This window comes from Salmo salar, chromosome ssa03 (genome assembly GCF_905237065.1).
Source record: "Salmo salar chromosome ssa03, Ssal_v3.1, whole genome shotgun sequence".
NCBI classification, from domain to species: Eukaryota; Metazoa; Chordata; class Actinopteri; order Salmoniformes; family Salmonidae; genus Salmo; species Salmo salar.
The window spans coordinates 26,366,031-26,386,799 of record NC_059444.1 but is presented as its reverse complement, the minus strand read 5'-3'; the positions used below and the strand labels follow the sequence as shown (position 1 = coordinate 26,386,799).

General features: G+C 42.2%; 1 protein-coding gene across 1 annotated transcript in view; it reads right to left on the bottom strand.

The window, feature by feature from the left end:
• LOC106599337 (disks large-associated protein 1) overlaps window positions 1-20,769 on the bottom strand; it is a 138,242-nt gene that overhangs the window by 48,779 nt on the left and 68,694 nt on the right. The window contains 1 exon segment of the mRNA XM_014190522.2: window positions 1,420-2,555. Within this exon segment, the coding sequence (XP_014045997.2) occupies window positions 1,420-2,499 (1,080 nt within the window). The 5' untranslated portion in view covers window positions 2,500-2,555.

Below are 20,769 nucleotides of genomic sequence, written 5' to 3'. Positions count from 1 at the left end.
AACATACAAATGGGACAGAGACATAGGTTGTAATTATGACTCAGTTGACTGGGATGACTTGCTTGAAATCTCTCAGAGCTTCTTGATGGCAACCAAACATAGACAGATGCAATTCAATATGTTGCACAGGACATATTTTACTGCATATAGACTGAATTTACTTGATAAGATAACTGACAAATATCCTAGATGTGAGATAAATACTGGAGATTACTGCATATGTTATGGAGATGTCCCTACCTATAGAATTTGTTGGAAAATATCAGTAAAATTACATCAGAGATATTAGAGACAGAAAAACTAATTACCCCAAGATGTGGGTGTTAGGGAACATAACCTTGGTAAATACAGTATCAGCTAGCACAAACAAATATGTATTTCTTCTTGCTGCTACAGCAGGTAAAAAGTGCATCTTAACAAAATGGACATCAGAACATGCTCTATCAACAATGGTTGAAGGAGGTGATGTCATATTGTACCTCAGAGAAAATATCATGCCTATCAGGAAAAGCTACTCTCAATTCAGGGAAATCTGGGGTCCTTTAATAGATTTTCTTCCTAACATTCAAAACTTTTCTGATTGAGTGGAAGTTATCTGCTGATTGATGTCTCCACCTATTTTTCTTTTGATTACTACAAAATGCCTTGCCTACTTGTTTAGGCTATACTTTATAATGTACATTTTCTTCTTTTGGTGTTTTATTTTATTTGAGTTATTTTCATTTGTTTAATTTGAATTACTTAGCCCTGTGGTTTGTTGGTTTTGTTTGTAAAGTAAAAAAGAAAACGTCCAATGGGGAATGTTATGTAAAAATGGAAGAGCCATATTGATTTTGTTTTGACTGATTTAGAATATAGAACAAGTGAGAAGGAGAAAGAGATGAGAAACTAGCATACTGCACAGAACAACATTTACATATAATTTAGCTACATGAACATCATAATAATTTATAATCCCTCTTTTGATATTTCTGTAAAAACTGAGTGGAAGTGGACTGCTTAGATCTATTTAGAGATGTGCTATTTGTGCATCTGTTGGGCCAACTGTGTTTTGAATGTGGAATTTCAGATTTGATGGGTTTAGCAACAATCTTAGTGAACAGCATCAGGAGAATAGTACACAAATATTCTTGCATTCGCGCCGCACGCACGCACACACGCACGCACACGCAAGGAAAGAATTAAGGAACCCCAAAACTGGGAAATCTATGAAATTAAGAGGTTTATAAACAGGAAATAATGCCAGTCACTGATGGGTTTAAAAGAAAAAAGCCTACTAAAGAAAGTAAGGCCACTACTGGGCTTGCACTTACTTCTCTCTTCAAATCAAATGAAAGTGGAGGGGGGGTAGGTCCTCTCCAGTGGGGTAAATAGCTGGACGAGGGGGAAGTTTAGGGGTACATTTTAAGAATTGCATACCTGCAAGAACTGGCATGAGCGCTCCTGCTGACAAGCCTCAGATTTCACTAGTGCTTTATGATCTAAGTTAACTGAGGCCTTCTGGTAGACTTCGCGAGCCCTGCTCACCGTTAGACTGGACGACCACAAGCTCTTCTTCATGAGCTGGGCGTCCATGCTTATGGGGATATGGGAGGGGACACAGGTGTGTTTTACTACATCGTTATTACTGCGCGACGTTTTCAGGGCGTGTTCGCTGATGGTGTTGTAGGCCTCCATGAAGTACTGTGACTGGGACTTGTCCGGGTGGCGGCCCATGGTCATGACTCCAGTGGGGCTGTGGAACAGGCTGTGGCTGTGGCAGACGTCTCGGTCATCCAGGAGGTCGTCTGAGCTCCAGTAGCCCGAGGTGGAGCTCCTTTGCTTTGGCTCTGCCGACTTGCAGCGCTCCCTACTCTTGCTGCGTTTGCGGTGCTTCTGCGTGGGGGGCGTCTCACTCTCGGGGCTATTCCTGCTGCCATTGATGCTGCCCTGCTTGGAGTGCGTGTGTGGCCCCTCCAGGGAGTGGGACTTGGCGAAGAGTTTCTGGACGGAGTGGACCAGGTGGCGGATGCGTCCGGGGCTGTCGCTGCGTTGCTCCAGAGCTGTCCTCTTGTACTGCAGCGTGTGGTACCCATCCCGCGTGAACGATGGCTGCCTCTCAAACTGGTCCAGCAGGTTGACTGGCAGGCGGACGTTGACGCCCTTGTTGGGGACCATGTTACCCACACCAACACCCACACCATAGGGCACCACAGGACACTCATCCTTCCCCATCCGATCCTTCAGCTCGTGGTGTGAGCTGCTGTAGTGTCGTCTGGGGAAGGTCCCATAGGGCACCACACTACTGTCTGAGGGGAAGGCAGCGTGGTTCCTCAGCTGGATGTGGCTCTGCACCTGGCCGTAGTAGGGGTGGTCAGAGGGGTGGGACATGGGCATGTCCATTTGGTTGATCAAGTAGGGCTTGCGATCAGGGTGGTGGCCATGGCCTAGGGCATCGTAGGAACCAGGGTCACAGGTGACCACATGGTGGTGACTGCGGCTGCTTGATAGACCCTTCATGGTGTCTGTTCAGTCCACAGCCTGGGAACCGCTGCAGATGATGTTCCTGATAGGAGCTGTGAAGACAGGATGGGAGAAACAACAACAAACTGTTAGAACAACTGGAAATCCAGACGGTAGACATTGTATGTTCCTTTTGTTTTTTATGCGCTTAGTGCTCTCAAAACAATTCACTCAGTAATAATTATTTCTCAAATCTACTCTAATAATTGTGAAGGTTAGGATTGCATAGGGAGAGCTGAGATCCTAAATCAGTATTTTCAACACACACATAATGTTTTGTCAGTGAAGCATTAGTTTCTGAGAGGTTATTTAAACACTCACAAAACCAGAGGAGTATTGGGTTCCTAGCATAGAGAATGACAGACAAAGAGGACATGTCAAGGAGTAAAAAGCTTCACTTCAAGAATACTGTCACAGTTCAGCTTCGATTTCATAATTCTGCAACACTAGCTAGTTTTCCTGGGCCCATGGCTTAGACTGGCCAACTGGTACTTTGATGTGCTTGTCATTAGTGAATCTTCATGAATATCAAATGGTGGAACAGCGGGAGCGCCATCCTATCCCCTGGTGATGTCTCATGGTAGATCATTACTCTACTCAAACCATATGGAGAAAGACCATTTTTATTTTAGGGGTGGATCGAAATTTACAGAATTGGTACCTGGAGGAAAATGGGGGAGGGCTTTTCAATTGCAGTCAAGGGGAGGCTTTAGTATTTTTTGATCTTGTCCAGGGGAGGGTCATGTAATTTGTAATTGATAAAATGTATATATTTCTGTGTTTTAGAATCAGTTGCTTATTAGGCTATATATCAATGTGTGCCTGATGCCGCCCTTGATCTCTGATTCTCCACTGGGTGCACAATATCAAGTGTGCCTATAGGCTATGTAATTTGGTCTCAATCAAATTATCCATAGCCTATAGGCTATAAGCTACGAAATGCATGCTCGGAGAAGCACAGAGCAAAGTTACATTTCTAAGATAGCTGCTGGGATGGTGTAAATAAAACTAGGCTGCATTACACACCACAATGAATATTACAACCCTGAGCCCCGGCCTGCTCTGCCCTTGCGGATAAAACCCTTTTTTGTGTGCTGCCTAACCAGTGCTGTGCTGTGTAGGCCTACAATGACAGTTCAGTAGGAGAGTCAAAGGCTTCTTCCCACCAACATTTTTTTTATTAGGTCTATCTTGCAGGCAGACTAGCCTATAGCCTATGTTATTTTCAGTTTGAGAAAGAGAGTGCAAAGATGAGGAAGAGGACCTGTCACGGCTGTTTGAAGGAGCGGACCAAAATGCAGTGTGTTCGTAGTTCCACATATTTATTAAAAGTGAAACTGAATGCAATACACTTAAATACTTGAATATACAAAAATAACAAACCGTGACGTAGAGAGGACAACACACTACTCAAAAGATAATAACCCACAGACAATAAGAAAAAACCCTACTTAAATATGATCTCTAATCAGAGGCAATGAGGATCAGCTGCCTCCAATTAGAGATCAACCCCAAACAATCCCAACATAGAAATAGACAAACTAGAACTTAAACATAGAAATAGAAAACATAGAACAACCCAAAACACCCCCTGTCACGCCCTGCCCTACTCTACTATAGAAAATGACATCTTACTAGGGTCAGGACATGACAGGACCGGAGATAAACGTTGATAATATAGCTTGCTACTACTCTAATTCTTTTTTTAAATAAAAACAACATGTTTCTTGCCCATGATGTATTTATTAGAGTTACTGACCTCACAATAAGCCAGATTTGAGTAACTGACAATTTGGTGCTGAAAGTTGAAGCAGCAACCTCGGCAGAATCAATCAGAAATGGACAGCTCATGATGCTCAAAGTAGTCAAATTCCAGGAGACATAATTGATTTAAACAGTCTTAATTTAAATTAGACTTTACTAACAACAAGAGGGCTTTCTTCTTATTTAAAAAATAAGAGGTAGGCCTACCTGTTTGGCAGACGAAATTAGGCTATTGGCTGCAATATCCATAGATTTGTCTGCCAATTCCTCCACCCACAATGCACTCTTTAAATAACAACTCTTCACTGACACGGAAGTAGGCTAAGTTAAAATCAGGACTCGAATCGAGGGGGTATGAGGGGGTATTTTATTCAAAATGGCAAAAAGTGATCTATAAGAGCGCTTTGGTCCACGATGCTTTATGCTACAAACAAGTTGTAAATACCTGGGAAAGACGTGACTCCGATGCATATGGTGAAATCATTGTTTTGTTTCTTTGACATTCAGAGGCTGAGCTACAACCTTCTATAGCCGAGGAGAAAAATGGACTTTGCTTGGGAAGGAGACTAATTCTGTCACTATCAATTGATTAAGCTATTCACTTTCTGTACAATGGAATATGTTTTAACCCAGATAGTTTAGGGAAACACTTGTGACCTTCTCTTGTCGGGTTACGCCACAGAAGAAGAATAGCCAGCAGTTAATAGCCAGAATAGCCAGCCTACTCTGTCTGTTTTTCACTTTTATTTAACGACCTGGCCAAGATAAAGCAAAGTAGTGTGACACAAACAACAGAGTTACACATAAACAAACGTACAGTCAATAACACAATAGAAAAGAAATATAGAAAAATCTATGTACAGTGTGTGCAAATGTAGAAGAGTAGGGAGGTAGGCAATAAATAGGCCATAGAGGCGAAATAATTACAATTTAGCATTAATACTGGAGTGATAGATGTGCAAATTATGAAGTGCAAGTAGAGATGCTGGGGTGGAAAAGAACAAGAGGGTAAATAATAATATGGGGATGAGGTAGTTGGGTGGGCTATTTACAGATTGGCTGTGTACAGGTACAGTGATCGGTAAGCTGCTCTGACAGCTGATACTTAAAGTTAGAGAGGGAGATATAAGACTCCAGCTTCAGAGATTTTTGCAATTCATTCCAGTCATTGGCAGCAGAGAACTGGAAGGAAAGGCGGCCAAAGGAAGTGTTGGCTTTGGGGATGACCAGTGCAATATACCTGCTGGAGCGCGTGCTACGGGGTAGGTGTTGCTATGGTGACCAGTGAGCTGAGATAAGGCGGAGCATTACCTAGCAAAGACTTATAGATGACCTGGAGCCAATGGGTTTGGAGACGGATATGTAGTGAGGGCCTGTCAACGATAGCACAGGTCGCAGTGGTGGGTAGTATATGGGGCTTTGGTGACAAAACAGATGGCACTTTGATAGATTACATCCAGTTTGCTGAGTAGAGTTTCTGGGGTGGAAAGGTTGGCAAAACTTTTAAAGTACCATGCTCAGATTCTTAATGACGTCTCAGATTGACTTATTTGCAAACAGAGACAGTTTTGTTGTAAACAAGACACACACTGATTTGGCATTAGAGAAATATGATAAGATGAACACATAGGCATATCTCTGTCCATTGTTATACTGTAATTTCAGTAATTTGTGTGGTATAAAAAATATTCTGCTTATATGTAAAATTACATAGAATTGTATGAAATGTTTATAAAAGGCTATTGTTTCTCGGACCTGCAAATACGATGACAGATTCATGCAATGCACTTACTATAAATTAGATCTTTCCACCCCCTACTCTTGTCCACGGTTGTCAGTGAACCCACAACCTTCTGGCCCACAGCCCTCTGCGCTATAGAAATCCTGTGTTGCCATGTGATGCTTACAGGACAATAACAGTTTTTAATATGGCATATCTAAGCCTCTGGTCTGTCCATGAAGTGAGGGTAAATGGTAGGCATGTTCACTGCTCTCCACTTTGTTTTAATTATTATTTTGGGTATAGGGGGAGTGTCACTTTTAGTTTTAAGCCTCCTAGAGTGTTTTGGTAAAAATATATTTTGCTGAGGGGAGGGACATCCATTTTCATTTCAGAGAGGTCCGACTTTCCACAGGTAAACCTTTTTATAAATAATGTTCACTCCCTTAATACTTTTCATTCACAGACCCTTTGAGTGAATTTTTGAAAAAACATGTATCATTGCATTATGCAATCTCCTGACATAAGGTAAGATGGAAATGAAGATTTTTTATTTTATTTTGAGTGTTTCTGATCACAAGCTGGGAATAAATGTAATTGTAATATGAACCACAACCCAGTCTAATCACAGTCAAAAGAGAAAAGCCTCCTCCTCTCCACCAACCAACACTGACAACAACAACATCTTCACTGAGTCTTCTTCTGGTTGCACCTGTACAACAGAACAGATCATGCTAGGCGCATCATAGTAATTGCAGCAGGCGGAGAGCCTCTCATTCAGCTGTGTTGACTGTGTGAAGTTCGTCAGGACAGGAAGCAGAACCCGTCGGGTTGCGCAGCAGGAAAGAAGGGGGCTCAACGGGTGGCAGAGAGAAAGCAGCCAGCCCTGTTATTATTGGACTATTATTGGCCCCTGTGATCCTCTAATGGCACTGGGGGTTGAACCCCAGGATCCTGGCATCACTCACTGTGGAGGGAAGGATGTAGTCTAGAAGGCTGTCTCTGCTAGTTGACTGGCTTTAGCTGCCTGCTTTTCAACAAAGTGTAAATGCTAACACCTTTAGAGCATTTAGATTTTTATTTAACTAGGCAAGTCAGTTAAGAACAAAATTCTTATTTACAATGACAGCCAACACCGGCCAAACCCAGACGATGCTGGGCCAATTGTGCGCTGCCCTATGGGACTCCCAATCACGGCCGGATGTGATACAGCCTGGATTCAAACCAGGGACTGTAGTGACGCCTCTTGCAATGAGATGCAGTGCCTTAGACCGCTGCGCTACTCGGGAGCCTCGAGTGTGTAGCAATGGTAACTTTGGAAGCACACAATGACAGCCTACACAGTAATGATTTATACGTTTATGATATAGCCATCATGTCTAGCAATAACACAAATTACACTTGTGGAGAGGAACTGGCAAGATTGGGAGGCGATCTTCTTGAAAATCATGCTTGATTGTTATATTTGCCTACTGAACATGACAATCTGAAAAATTATTGAAAAAAACCAACCTTTTTTTATTTACAGTAAGTATATCTGTTCTGCTGTTGTCTAGGGATATTTTTTTTTAAATCTGAGGTGTTACAGTGGCTGTTTCCCAAACGGCACCCTATTCCCTATATAGTGCAATACTTTTGACCAGAGCCCTATGGGCCATTTGGGACGGAGACAGTGTGTGAGGGGAGTCTGGAAGTTGGTCTCCTCTACACCTTCAGAGAGAGGACATCTGAAGTACAGTATGCAGCCTCTCTCACCCCACAGAGGACCATCTTTCTTTGCTGCTGGCTTCCCTGACCTACTTGGCCTTCATTAGGCAGCAGGCTGCTTAACATAACATGACAGCTCCACTAGTACAGTACAGGCCAACTATAACAAGGTGCACTAGCTATCCTTCACTGCTGAATCCTAAAGCATGGGGAACTTTGAAGAATAACTTGCAGTTGGTTGCTCAGTTTGTTGCCCAATAAACAATGTAACCAGAGAGCCAGCTACTTGTCAACTCTTTTCCAGATACATTAGCCAAGTGGTGCATTTGCTTGTATAAAGCATATCGCTACACTCACATTAACATCTGCTAACCATGTGTGCGTGACAAAATAAAATGTGATTTGATTTAATACTGCTTCATCACAGTTTTGATTGAGGCAATTTTACAGTAAAGGAGGTTTAATCAGATCTGTATTAAATCAAGTTTCCAAGTGAAAAATAAATAACTCATTATTTTCAACTTAACCTTATTCTGGATACTTCACATTGTATGTTCAGATGGTCTTAATACTAAGGGTCTGTTCAAAGTCGTGGAACGAGCAGTTTGAATGTCCCAATCACCAATCACAGTCATTACCAGTAGGAGAAGGCTAACTACAGTTACAGTACATGTATATGTTTCATTACAACAGTGTTGCATGAAAACTATCCATCTGTCTGTTTCATAACTATTAATGAGAGTGGTTACGGTTAGTGAGTAATTGGTCTCTGAGGGAAAAGGGTCATTACACAGAGGCAAGGAGAGCAGATGGAACAAAAGGAAGAGAGAGATGGAGAGAGAGACAGCAAGCGAGAGAGAGAGAGACCGAGAGAGAGGGAGAGAGACAGCAAGCGAGAGAGAGAAAGAGAGAGGGGGGATTAAAAGAAAAAGAGGAAGAGAGCATAGAAAGATAAGGTAGCTAGCTATCCCATTTCCAAACATACCATCAAGCATTTGAAACTCCACTGGGAAGCAATTTTCCTAACAAACAGAAGAGAACAGAGAATTGTAATTCAAGGCAGGGATCTGACAGACACACAGAGAGAAGTGCTTGCTTGACAGTATTAGAGTGCTGTCGACAGACAGACCAAGTTGTCTACATTTCAAATGGGATTCAGTTCTCGCCTTTGATCAGTTGTCCTCTACGGCTTTTCTCATGTTTCTTTGGAGCCAGCAACATACGTACATTTGACTACCTGAACAACTGAGAAAAAGAACCATACAGTGACAGCATTATCAAAAGCATTCAAGGAATCCTGACATTACACTACTGCTTCAGATACCGTCTTTGCATTCCATTGCCCGCGTTCATATTCTGAACATACCAAATATTTCAACCCTAGGTGTGCGTCCCAAATGGAACCCTATACCCTAGTGCACTGCAGTGCACTGTATATGGAATAGGGTGCCATGCCCTCATCTAAATTGGCACACAATATAGGGAATAGGGTGCCATTTGGGACAGAGATTAGGTTTTGAAGTCTTTCTAATTACAGATAAATTATCAACTTCTGTTACAATCAAGAGTAACCAATCAATCAATGACCTAGTCTCTTACTATTTCCTGTGGATTGCCGCTCTGTAAAGGGAATCCAACAACAACCAACTCTTCCAGGGTTATGATATAAATGAATCATGATATTTCAGGTCTCCTCCACAATAGTAGTGACAGGCGACTGAAGGTTCAATATCTTGCTATTATCCCTTCTGAAGTGCAGAGATCCATCATGTGATGTCTCCTGACAATCCTCAGCCAACCCATTAGAGTTCCACCCAGCTCTACCTGTCTGTAATGAGAGGGCCACTTCCCCATCCGTCTCCCTGTCACAACACACACTGCCTGGGCCTGGGTGACACACAGAGGTGAAAACGTGACATCTATATGGCCTTCAAAAGTCTCCAATTCACAGTGCTGTCATGTAGTGAGTGAGTTTCCATCTGGACTTAGCTTTGACTATCATTCACAGTTTTGGTTAGGTACAGTAAGTGAATGTAAAGACCAGGCATTTGACCGGTCTTACTCATGCAGTTTGAGATTTTAGAGAAATGTGGAAAAATAAGAACACCCCACTGTAATATCAACATCATTGAATAGAATTTTACACCACCACCGCAGCAGCATATTGTTGCTCTAAGGCTTTTCTGAAATGATGCATGATTTGCTTCATTTGATTTAAAAGGACCCAAGCTGCCTATATCAGGCAGACAGGAAGAATAGAGACACAAATAGAATACCCATGGCCATTAGATTTGTGCATTGTAGTGCTTTGGGGACGACAAAAACAACTCACTTGAAATGTTCAAACTAGCATGTACAGGATATTAATTCTCAGAAAGTCACTAAGGAAACGTATCTAAATGTTGGACAAACTGCATTCCCTAATGGAGACGTGGAGACAGAAAAGCACATCAGATTGACGGCTAAAACCTCTCGACGATCGTTTTCAAAGCGCATGTGCCAAGCGTTTTGATGTCTGTTTATTTTAGAAAGCCGGCAAACAAAAGCCTTTGAGTCACAGAAATGCATTCCAACGCTACTGAGAGACAACATAGACTCTACATATCTCACTATATGGCCGTCTCTTTATGGTTTGCGTGTTGCTTGGTAGGACATAATTATTATAATAATGTGCAATCATTGGATGCTCTCCTGTATAGGAACACTCATTGGTTTAACCCTTAGATGCATAACCTAACACATTTCCATAACAGGTACCTCACATTAGATTATTTTATATAAAATATAAAAGGGACAAACTGACCAAGATGTTACAGTACAAATCTTCATCGATAAATGAGATCAATTTGACACATTTTAATGTAATTTGTCACTGTGCACCTCCGTGGCCCATGTTATGCATCTACAGAAGGTGTAAAGAATAAGCAATTCATGGCCAAGGCAACGATTACAATATGTCAATATCAAACAGGAGTCCAGCAAAGTTATTAAATGAAGCAGGAGACTTGCATCATTTAAAGTAACTGTCCAGTAAACATTATTTTATCTCATATCCAAATAATGTTGTTGACTCATCCTATACTCATGTGGCCAAAGCATGAATTACAGAAAAAAACACTTTAAAAAAGTCTCAAACAGACCATTTAAAAAAATGCTTTCCATTTCCTCAAAGAGGATGATGTCAATCAGCGATCTACTCGCATTAATGTTTTTAATGACTGGTATATTTCACTCATATTGTAATTAATTATAGGTCATATTTCATAGAAATCTGTAAACACTGGACAGTTACTTTAAACAATGGATATATTTTTTTCTCTCTCTGTAACAGGAAAATTACAATTGGCCCAGCACAGGGCAGCATGGCTGGCCCTTAAGTGTACACATAGAGCTAACATTAATAATATTCATGTCAGTCTCTCATGGCTCAAAATAGACGAGAGCTTGTTAGATGTTTAATGTGATTATTTGTATTTATTATGGATCTCCCAGCTACTCTTCCTGGGGTCCAGCAAAATGAAGGCAGTTATATACAATAATAATAAAAAAACATTACACAACAGACGTGTGCCTGTGTGTGTGTGTGTGTGTGTGTGTGTGTGTGTGTGTGTGTGTGTGTGTGTGTGTGTGTGTTGGTCTCTCTTCACAGTCCCTGCTTTTCCATAAGGTGTATTTTTATCTGTTTTTAAAAAATCTGATTTTACTGCTTGCATGAGTTACTTGATCTGGAATAGAGTTCCATGTAGTCATCGCTCTATGTAGCCCTGTGCACCTCCCATAGTCTGTTCTGGACTTGGGGACTTTGAAGAGACCTCTGGTGGCATGTCTTGTGGGGTATGCATGGGTGTCTAAACTGTGTGCTAGTCGTTTAAAAACAGACAGCTCGGTGCATTCAACATGTCAATACTTCTCACAAATACAAGTAGTAATGAAGTCAAGCTCTCGTCTATTTTGAGCCATGAGAGACTGACATGAATATTATTAATGTTAGCTCTCTGTGTACACTTAAGGGCCAGCCATGCTGCCCTGTGCTAGGCCAATTGTAATTTTCCTGAGTCCCTTTTTGTGGCACAGGACTGGACATTAGTAGTTCAGGTGTGACAACTAGGGCCTGTAGGACCTTCCTTGTTGATAGCGTTGTTAAGATTCCCACTGGTTTATTATTAGCAACTGTTGCAACAATATGTTTTGACCGTGACAGTTTACAATCCAGGGTTACTCCAAGAAATGTAGTCTCCTCACTTCTACATTATTCGTTACAAGATTTTGGATTTAGTGAATGATTAGTTTCAAAATCAATGCTTTTAGTTTTTTTTTTATATTTAGGACTAACTTATTTCTTGCCACCCATTCTGAAACTGACTGCACCTCTTTGTTAAGTGTTGCAGTGATTTCACTTGCTGTGGTAGCTAAACGTGATTAGTGTTGCGTCATTAGCATACAGTGGCTTGTCAAAGTATTCACCCCCTTGGCATTTTTCCAATTTTGTTGCCTTACAACCTGGAATTAAAATGTATTTTTGTTGGGTTTGTATCATTAGATTTAAACAATATGCCTACCACTTTTGAAGATGCAAAATATTTTTTCTTGTGAAACAAACAAGAAATAAGATTAAAAAAATGAAAACTTGAGCGTGCATAACTATTACATCCCCATACAGCTGCAAGTCTCTAGGAGTATATCTCTATAAGCTTGGCACATCTAGCCACTGGGATTTTTGCCAATTCTTTTAGCCAAAACTGCTCCAGCTCCTTCAAGTTGGATGGGTTCCGCTGGTGTACAGAAATCTTTAAGTCATACAACATATTCTCAATGGGATTGAGGTTTGGGCTTTGACTAGGCCATTCCAAGACATGTAAATGTTTCCCCTTAAACCACTCGAGTGTTGCTTTAGCAGTACGCTTAGGGTCACTGTCCTGCTGAAAGGTGAACCTCCGCCCCAGTCTAAAATCTCTGGAAGATTTCCCTCAAGAATGTCCCTGTATTTAGCGCCATCCATCATTCCTTCAATTCTGACCAGTTTCTCAGTCCCTGCCGATGAAAAACATCACCACAGCATGATGCTGCCACCATGCTTCACTATGGGGATGGTGTTCTCGGGGTGATGGGAGATGGGAGATGTTGCGTTTGCGCCAGACATAGCGTTTTCCTTGATGGCCAAAAAGCTACATTTTAGTCTCATCTGACCAGAATATAGAATTTCATATGTTTGGGGAGTCTCCCATATGTTTGCTTATTTTTTTCTTTAAGCAATGGCTTTTTTTTGGCCACTCTTCCGTAAAGCCCAGCTCTGTGGAGTGTACGGTTTAGTGGTCCTATGGACAGATACTCCAATCTACGCTGTGGAGCTTTGCAGCTCCTGCAGGGTTATCTTTGGTCTCTTTGTTGCCTCTCTGATTAATGCCCTCCTTGCCAGGTCCGTGAGTTTTGGTGGGCAGCCCTCTCTTGGCAGGTTTGTTGTGGTGCCATTTTCTTTCCGTGTTTTAATTATGGATTTAACGGTGCTCCGTGGGATGTTCAAAGTTTCAGATATTTTTTTATAACCCAACCCTGATCTGTACTTCTCCACAACTTTGTTCCTGACCTGTTTGGAGAGCTCCTTGGTCTTCATGGTGCCGCTTGCTTGGTGGTGCCCCTTGCTTAGTGGTGTTGCAGACTCTGGGGCCTTTCATAACAGGTGTATATATATATATACAGACTGCTCAAAAAAATAAAGGGAACACTTAAACAACACATCCTAGATCTGAATGAAAGAAATAATCTTATTAAATACTTTTTTCTTTACATAGTTGAATGTGCTGACAACAAAATCACACAAAAATAATCAATGGAAATCCAATTTATCAACCCATGGAGGTCTGGATTTGGAGTCACACTCAAAATTAAAGTGGAAAACCATACTACAGGCTGATCCAACTTTGATGTAATGTCCTTAAAACAAGTCAAAATGACGCTCAGTAGTGTGTGTGGCCTCCACGTGCCTGTATGACCTCCCTACAATGCCTGGGCATGCTCCTGATGAGGTGGCGGATGTTCTCCTGAGGGATCTCCTCCCAGACCTGAACTAAAGTATCCGCCAACTCCTGGACAGTCTGTGGTGCAACGTGGTGTTGGTGGATGGAGCGAGACATGATGTCCCAGATGTGCTCAATTGGATTCAGGTCTGGGGAACGGGCGGGCCAGTCCATAGCATCAATGCCTTCCTCTTGCAGGAACTGCTGACACACTCCAGCCACATGAGGTCTAGCATTGTCTTTCTTTAGGAGGAACCCAGGGCAAACCGCACCAGCATATGGTCTCACAAGGGGTCTGAGGATCTCATCTCGGTACCTAATGGCAGTCAGGCTACCTTTGGCGAGCACATGGAGGGCTGTACGGCCCCCCAAAGAAATGCCACCCCACACCATGACTGACCCACCGCCAAACCGGTCATGCTGGAGGATGTTGCAGGCAGCAGAACGTTCTCCACGGCGTCTCCAGACTCTGTCACGTGCTCAGTGTGAACCTGCTTTCATCTGTGAAGAGCACAGGGCGCCAGTGGCGAATTTGCCAATCTTGGTGTTCTCTGGCAAATGCCAAACGTCCTGCACGGTGTTGGGCTGTAAGCACAACCCCCACCTGTGGACGTCGGGCCCTCATACCACCCTCATGGAGTCTGTTTCTGACCGTTTGAGCAGACACATGCACATTTGTGGCCTGCTGGAGGTCATTTTGCAGGGCTCTGGCAGTGCTCCTCCTGCTCCTCCTTGCACAAAGGCGGAGGTAGCGGTCCTGCTGCTGGGTTGTTGCCCTCCTACGGCCTCCTCCACGTCTCCTGATGTACTGGCCTGTCTCCTGGTAGCGCCTCCATGCTCTGGACACTACGCTGACAGACACAGCAAACCTTCTTGCCACAGCTCGCATTGATGTGCCATCCTGGATGAGCTGCACTACCTGAGCCACTTGTGTGGGTTGTAGACTCCGTCTCATGCTACCACTAGAGTGAAAGCACCGCCAGCATTCAAAAGTGACCAAAACATCAGCCAGGAAGCATAGGAACTGAGAAGTGGTCTGTGGTCCCCACCTGCAGAACCACTCCTTTATTGGGGGTGTCTTGCTTATTGCCTATAATTTCCACCTGTTGTCTATTCCATTTGCACAACAGCATGTGAAATTTATTGTCAATCAGTGTTGCTTCCTAAGTGGACAGTTTGATTTCACAGAAGTGTGATTGACTTGGAGTTACATTGTGTTTTTTAAGTGTTCCCTTTATTTTTTTGAGCAGTATATATATATATATATATATATATATATAAGTGACTTTTGAAGGTAATTTGTTGCACCAGATCTTCTTTAGGGGCTTCATAGCAAAGGTGGTGAATATATGTGCATGCACCAATTTTCCATTTAGAATTTTTTGAAAGAAGTTCTTTTTGAATTTCACTTCACCAATTTGGACTATTTTGTGTATGTCCATTACATGAAATCCAAATAAAAATTAATTTAAATGACAGGTTATAATGCAACAAAATAGGAAAAACACCAAGGGGGATAAATACTTTTGCAAGGCACGGTACATACACACATAGGCTTTACACAGAGCCAGTGCCAGGTCATTAGTAAAGATTGACAAAAGTAAGGGGCCTAGAAAGCTGCCCTGGGGAATGTCTGACTCTACCTGGATTATGTTGGAAAGGTTTCCACTAATTAACAACCTTTGTGTTCTGTTAGACGGGTAGCTCTCGATCCACAATATAGCAGGGGATGTAAAGCCAAAACACATACGTTTTTCCAGCAGCAGATTATGATCAATGTGAAAAGCTGCACTGAAGTCTAACAAAACAGCTCCCAATCTTTGTATGATTAATTTCTCTCAGCCAATCATCAGTCAATCAAATGTATTTCTATAGCCCTTCTTACATCAGCTGATGTCACAAAGTGCTGTACAGAAACCCAGCCTAAAACCCCAAACAGCAAGCAATGCAGGTGTAGAAGCACGGTGGCTAGGAAAAACTCCCTTGTCATTTGTGTAAGTGCCGTACATGTTGAATGCCCATCCCTATAAGCATGCTGAACATCTGTTGTTAATTTGTTTACTGTGAAATAGCATTGTATCTGGTTAAACACACAATTATAACACAGCTATTATGTGGTTTACTGGTCATTTACTGATAAGCAATTTTCTAGCTGAAAGAATAAGAACCAGAATGTTACAAGGACCTGAATGTTGATGGTTGTCTCATCTGACTGGATACTTCTTCAGTAAGGGTAATATTCCGAAAAGATATGAACAGTTTCAAATTCCCAGTTCTGAATGAGTTAATATGTTGTGCACATAAAAACCAGAAGACTCTTTAGCCCCTAACAACTGTAGCTAAATGCATCCTTGACAAATGGATTTCACCATGTGGCGCAAGCTCAGGATGGGAGGGGAATGACGTTAATGGATCTAAACAAGGCTGTGAAAGGCTCTATCAAACGTACTAAAATGATATAACACACTACTGTACAATTTACTGTTGATACAGGTCTATTTCAAGTGGATGTTGTTTACAGTAAAGGACACATTACTGCAACATGTTTTCAAATTTCCATGGCCTTTAGTTTGCGGTGTTAATATGGGTTGTCAAAGTGAGGCGTGTGTGTGTGTGTGTGTGTGTGTGTGTGTGTGTGTGTGTGTGTGTGTGTGTGTGTGTGTGATATTATATATATATATATATATATATATATATATAGTGTGACGGAAAAAAGTATTTGATCCCCTGAAGTGGTCAGTCTATCATTTTAATGGTAGGTTTATTTGAACAGTGAGACAGAATAACAACAAAAAAATCCAGAAAAACGCATGTCAAAAATGTTATAAAATGATTTGCATTTTAATGAGGGAAATAAGTATTTGACCCCTCTGCAAAACATGACTTAGTACTTGGTGGAAAAACCATTCTTGGCAATCACAGAGGTCAGACGTTTCTTGTAGTTGGCCACCAGGTTTGAACACATCTCAGGAGAGACTTTGTCCCACTCCTCTTTGCAGATCTTCTCCAAGTCATTAAGGTTTCGAGGCTGACGTTTGGCAACTCGAGCCTTCAGCTCCCTCCACAGATTTTCTATGGGATTAAGGTCTGGAGACTGGCTAGAGCACTCCAGGACCTTAATGTGCTTCTTCTTGAGCCACTCCTTTGTTGCCTTGGCCGTGTGTTTTGGGCCATTGTCATGCTGGAATACGCATCCACGACCCATTTTCAATGCCCTGGCTGAGGGAAGGAGGTTCTCACCCAAGATTTGACGGTACATGGCCCCGTCCATCGTCCCTTTGATGCGGTGAAGTTGTCCTGTCCTCTTAGCAGAAAAACACCCCCAAAGAATAATGTTTCCACCTCCATGTTTGACGGTGGGGATGGTGTTCTTGGGGTCATAGGCAGCATTCCTCCTCCTCCAAACACGGCGAATTGAGTTGATGCCAAAGAGCTCTATTTTGGTCTCATCTGACCACAACACTTTCACCCAGTTGTCCTCTGAATCATTCAGATGTTCATTGGCAAACTTCAGACGGGCATGTATATGTGCTTTCTTGAGCAGGGGGACCTTGCGGGCGCTGCAGGATTTCAGTCCTTCACGGCGTAGTGTGTTACCAATTGGTTTCTTGGTGACTATGGTCCCAGCTGCCTTGAGATCATTGACAAGATCCTCCCGTGTAGTTCTGGGCTGATTCCTCACCGTTCTCATGATCATTGCAACTCCACGAGGTGAGATCTTGCATGGAGCCCCAGGCCGAGGGAGATTGACAGTTCTTTTGTGTTTCTTCCATTTGCGAATAATCGCACCAACTGTTGTCACCTTCTCACCAAGCTGCTTGGCGATGGTCTTGTAGCCCATTCCAGCCTTGTGTAGGTCTACAATCTTGTCCCTGACATCCTTGGAGAGCTCTTTGGTCTTGGCCATGGTGGAGAGTTTGGAATCTGATTGATTGCTTCTGTGGACAGGTGTCTTTTATACAGGTAACAAGCTGAGATTAGGAGCACTCCCTTTAAGAGTGGGCTCCTAATCTCAGCTCGTTACCTGTATAAAAGACACCTGGGAGGCAGAAATCTTTCTGATTGAGAGGGGGTCAAATACTTATTTCCCTCATTAAAATGCAAATCAATTTATAACATTTTTGACATGTGTTTTTCTGGATTATGTTGTTGTTATTCTGTCTCTCACTGTTCAAATAAACCTACCACTAAAATTATAGACTGATCATTTCTTTGTCAGTGGGCAAACGTACAAAATCAACAGGGGATCAAATACTATTTCAATATATATATCTATCAATATATATATCTATATCTATGTGTGTGTGTGTGTGTGTGTGTGTGTGTGTAAGCAAACACGCATACTGCTTCAGAAATATCGCTGAAGGAAAGGAAGGACAGGACATGTCACCATGGAAACAAAATTAAACCTTGTTGCAAAATTCCTGCAAACATATCTGATACATTCAATAACAGCTTACACAATGACAAAATCGAATATATAGCCACCAACAGTAGCATTGACTCTTTGGGTGATGTCAATAAAGACACTGGTTGATTTCAATAAAGGCATGGGGGAAGACAGTCCTGGCATACTCAGCCACTGAGAACAGATCGTGCTCTACTACAGGCTCAATATGCAAGATGGATACTACATACTTAGATAGTAGATACTTGAATGTAAAACCAACAGAGTTTAAAATCACAAACTTAGTGGGAATCTGAGGCTTCTGCGTATGGGAGCAGTGTGTTTTTTTTCTTTATTGACTATTGTCTTTGAAGTTTACATGTTAATTACAACACGTTTTACTGAACTATGTTTCCTAGAGGAAAGCTGCTGGGTGAGTGGATGGAGAAGTAAAGCCATGGGGGGAAGAGGAGTTTTCTGGAATACCAAATAGGGCATTCTAAAATGCCCAAATCTCACAGCACTGTGAACACAGTTGTATAAATGAAATATTTATGAAATATGACGTGATGCTACTTCTTATTATTTGTCCATAACTTTTTTTTAAATTACTGTGACTATCATTGGGATCATATCCACCGCCAATACCATGAAGTTTGAATTTGGAGTAAAGAAACAGTGATAGAGCATTCAAGGCTAATTCATAAGAAGCTAACAGTTTTCACTGCGTTGTGTTCCCATGACTGGCTTGTCTGTGAGAATCACTATCAAGCAGGCGGGCTGGCTGTGCAAAAGCCACCCCTGAAGCAGCAAGACAGGCCAGCCACATCTCTAAACTAATCTTAGCATGTATAGTACAGTAGATCTACTATAGAAAACTATCCAATCCACAGGAGTAAGACAGAGGAACAAGAAAATGAGCTATGGGGCTCTCAGTGGCCTACATTCTCCATTCAGTGTTGGGCTGTTTCTTATAAGACATTGAATAACATTGTGCAACAATGTAACGGTGGTTTGAGGCTGACTCTCCAAGACATTAAATAACATGGTTCAAGGCTGCACTGACTGACTCTCCAAGACATTAAATAACATGGTTCAAAGCTGCCCTGGCTGACTCTCCAAGACATTAAATAACATGGTTCAAAGCTGCCCTGGCTGACTCTCCAAGACATTAAATAACATGGTTCAAAGCTGCCCTGGCTGACTCTCCAAGACATTAAATAACATGATTCAAGGCTGCCCTGACTGACCCTCCAAGGAGTGCAATCGAAGAAAACTCAAATCTGGGGAGGGATAGAATATTCTCCTCAACTCCGTGATTGAAAACCCTATATAATTTTGCTTCCTAAATTAAGGGACTATTGTCTGACCAAGCCAAATCCTCAGATTTATCACAAAATGTCAGTTAATAAACGGTTTATATACTAACAGATCAGTAGGCCTATGCCAAATACTCATGGATGGCCACATACAGTGAGGGAAAATAGTATTTGATCCCCTGCTGATTTTTACATTTGCCCACTGACAAAGAAATGATCAGTCTATAATTTTAATGGTAGGTTTATTTGAACAGTGAGAGACAGAATAACAACAAAAAAATCCAGAAAAACACATGTCAAAAATGTTATAAATTGATTTGCATTTTAATGAGGGAAATAAGTATTTGACCCCTTCTCAATCAGAACGTTTTCTAGCTCCCAGGTGTCTTTTATACAGGTAACGAGCTGAGATTAGGAGCCCACTCTTAAAGGGAGTGCTCCTAATCTCAGCTTGTTACCTGTATAAAAAAGACACCTGTCCACAGAAGCAATCAATCAATCAGATTCCAAACTCTCCACCATGGCCAAGACCAAAGAGCTCTCCACGGATGTCAGGGACAAGATTGTAGACCTACACAAGGCTGGAATGGGCTACAAGACCATCTCCAAGCAGCTTGGTGAGAAGGTGACAACAGTTGGTGTGATTATTCGCAAATGGAAGAAACACAAAAGAACTGTCAATCTCCCTCGGCCTGGGGCTCCATGCAAGATCTCACCTCGTGGAGTTGCAATGATCATGAGAACAGTGAGGAATCAGCCCAGAACTACACGGGAGGATCTTGTCAATGATCTCAAGGCAGCTGGGACCATAGTCACCAAGAAAACAATTGGTAACACACTATGCCGTGAAGGACTGAAATCCTGCAGCACCCGCAAGGTCCCCCTGCTCAAGAAAGCACATATACATGCCCGTCTGAAGTTTGCCAATGAACATCTGAATGATTCAGAGGACAACTGGGTGAACGTGTTGTGGTCAGATGAGACCAAAATGGAGCTCTTTGGCATCAATTCAACTCGCCGTGTTTGGAGGAGGAGGAATGCTGCCTATGACCCCAAGAACACCATCCCCACCGTCAAACATGGAGGTGGAAACATTATGCTTTGGGGGTGTTTTTCTGCTAAGGGGACAGGACAATCAGCCAGGGCATTGAAAATGGGTCGTGGATGGGTATTCCAGCATGACAATGACCCAAAACACACGACCAAGGCAACAAAGGAGTGGCTCAAGAAGAAGCACATTAAGGTCCTGGAGTGGCCTAGCCAGTCTCCAGACCTTAATCCCATAGAAAATCTGTGGAGGGAGCTGAAGGTTTGAGTTGCCAAACGTCAGCCTCGAAACCTTGATGACTTGGAGAA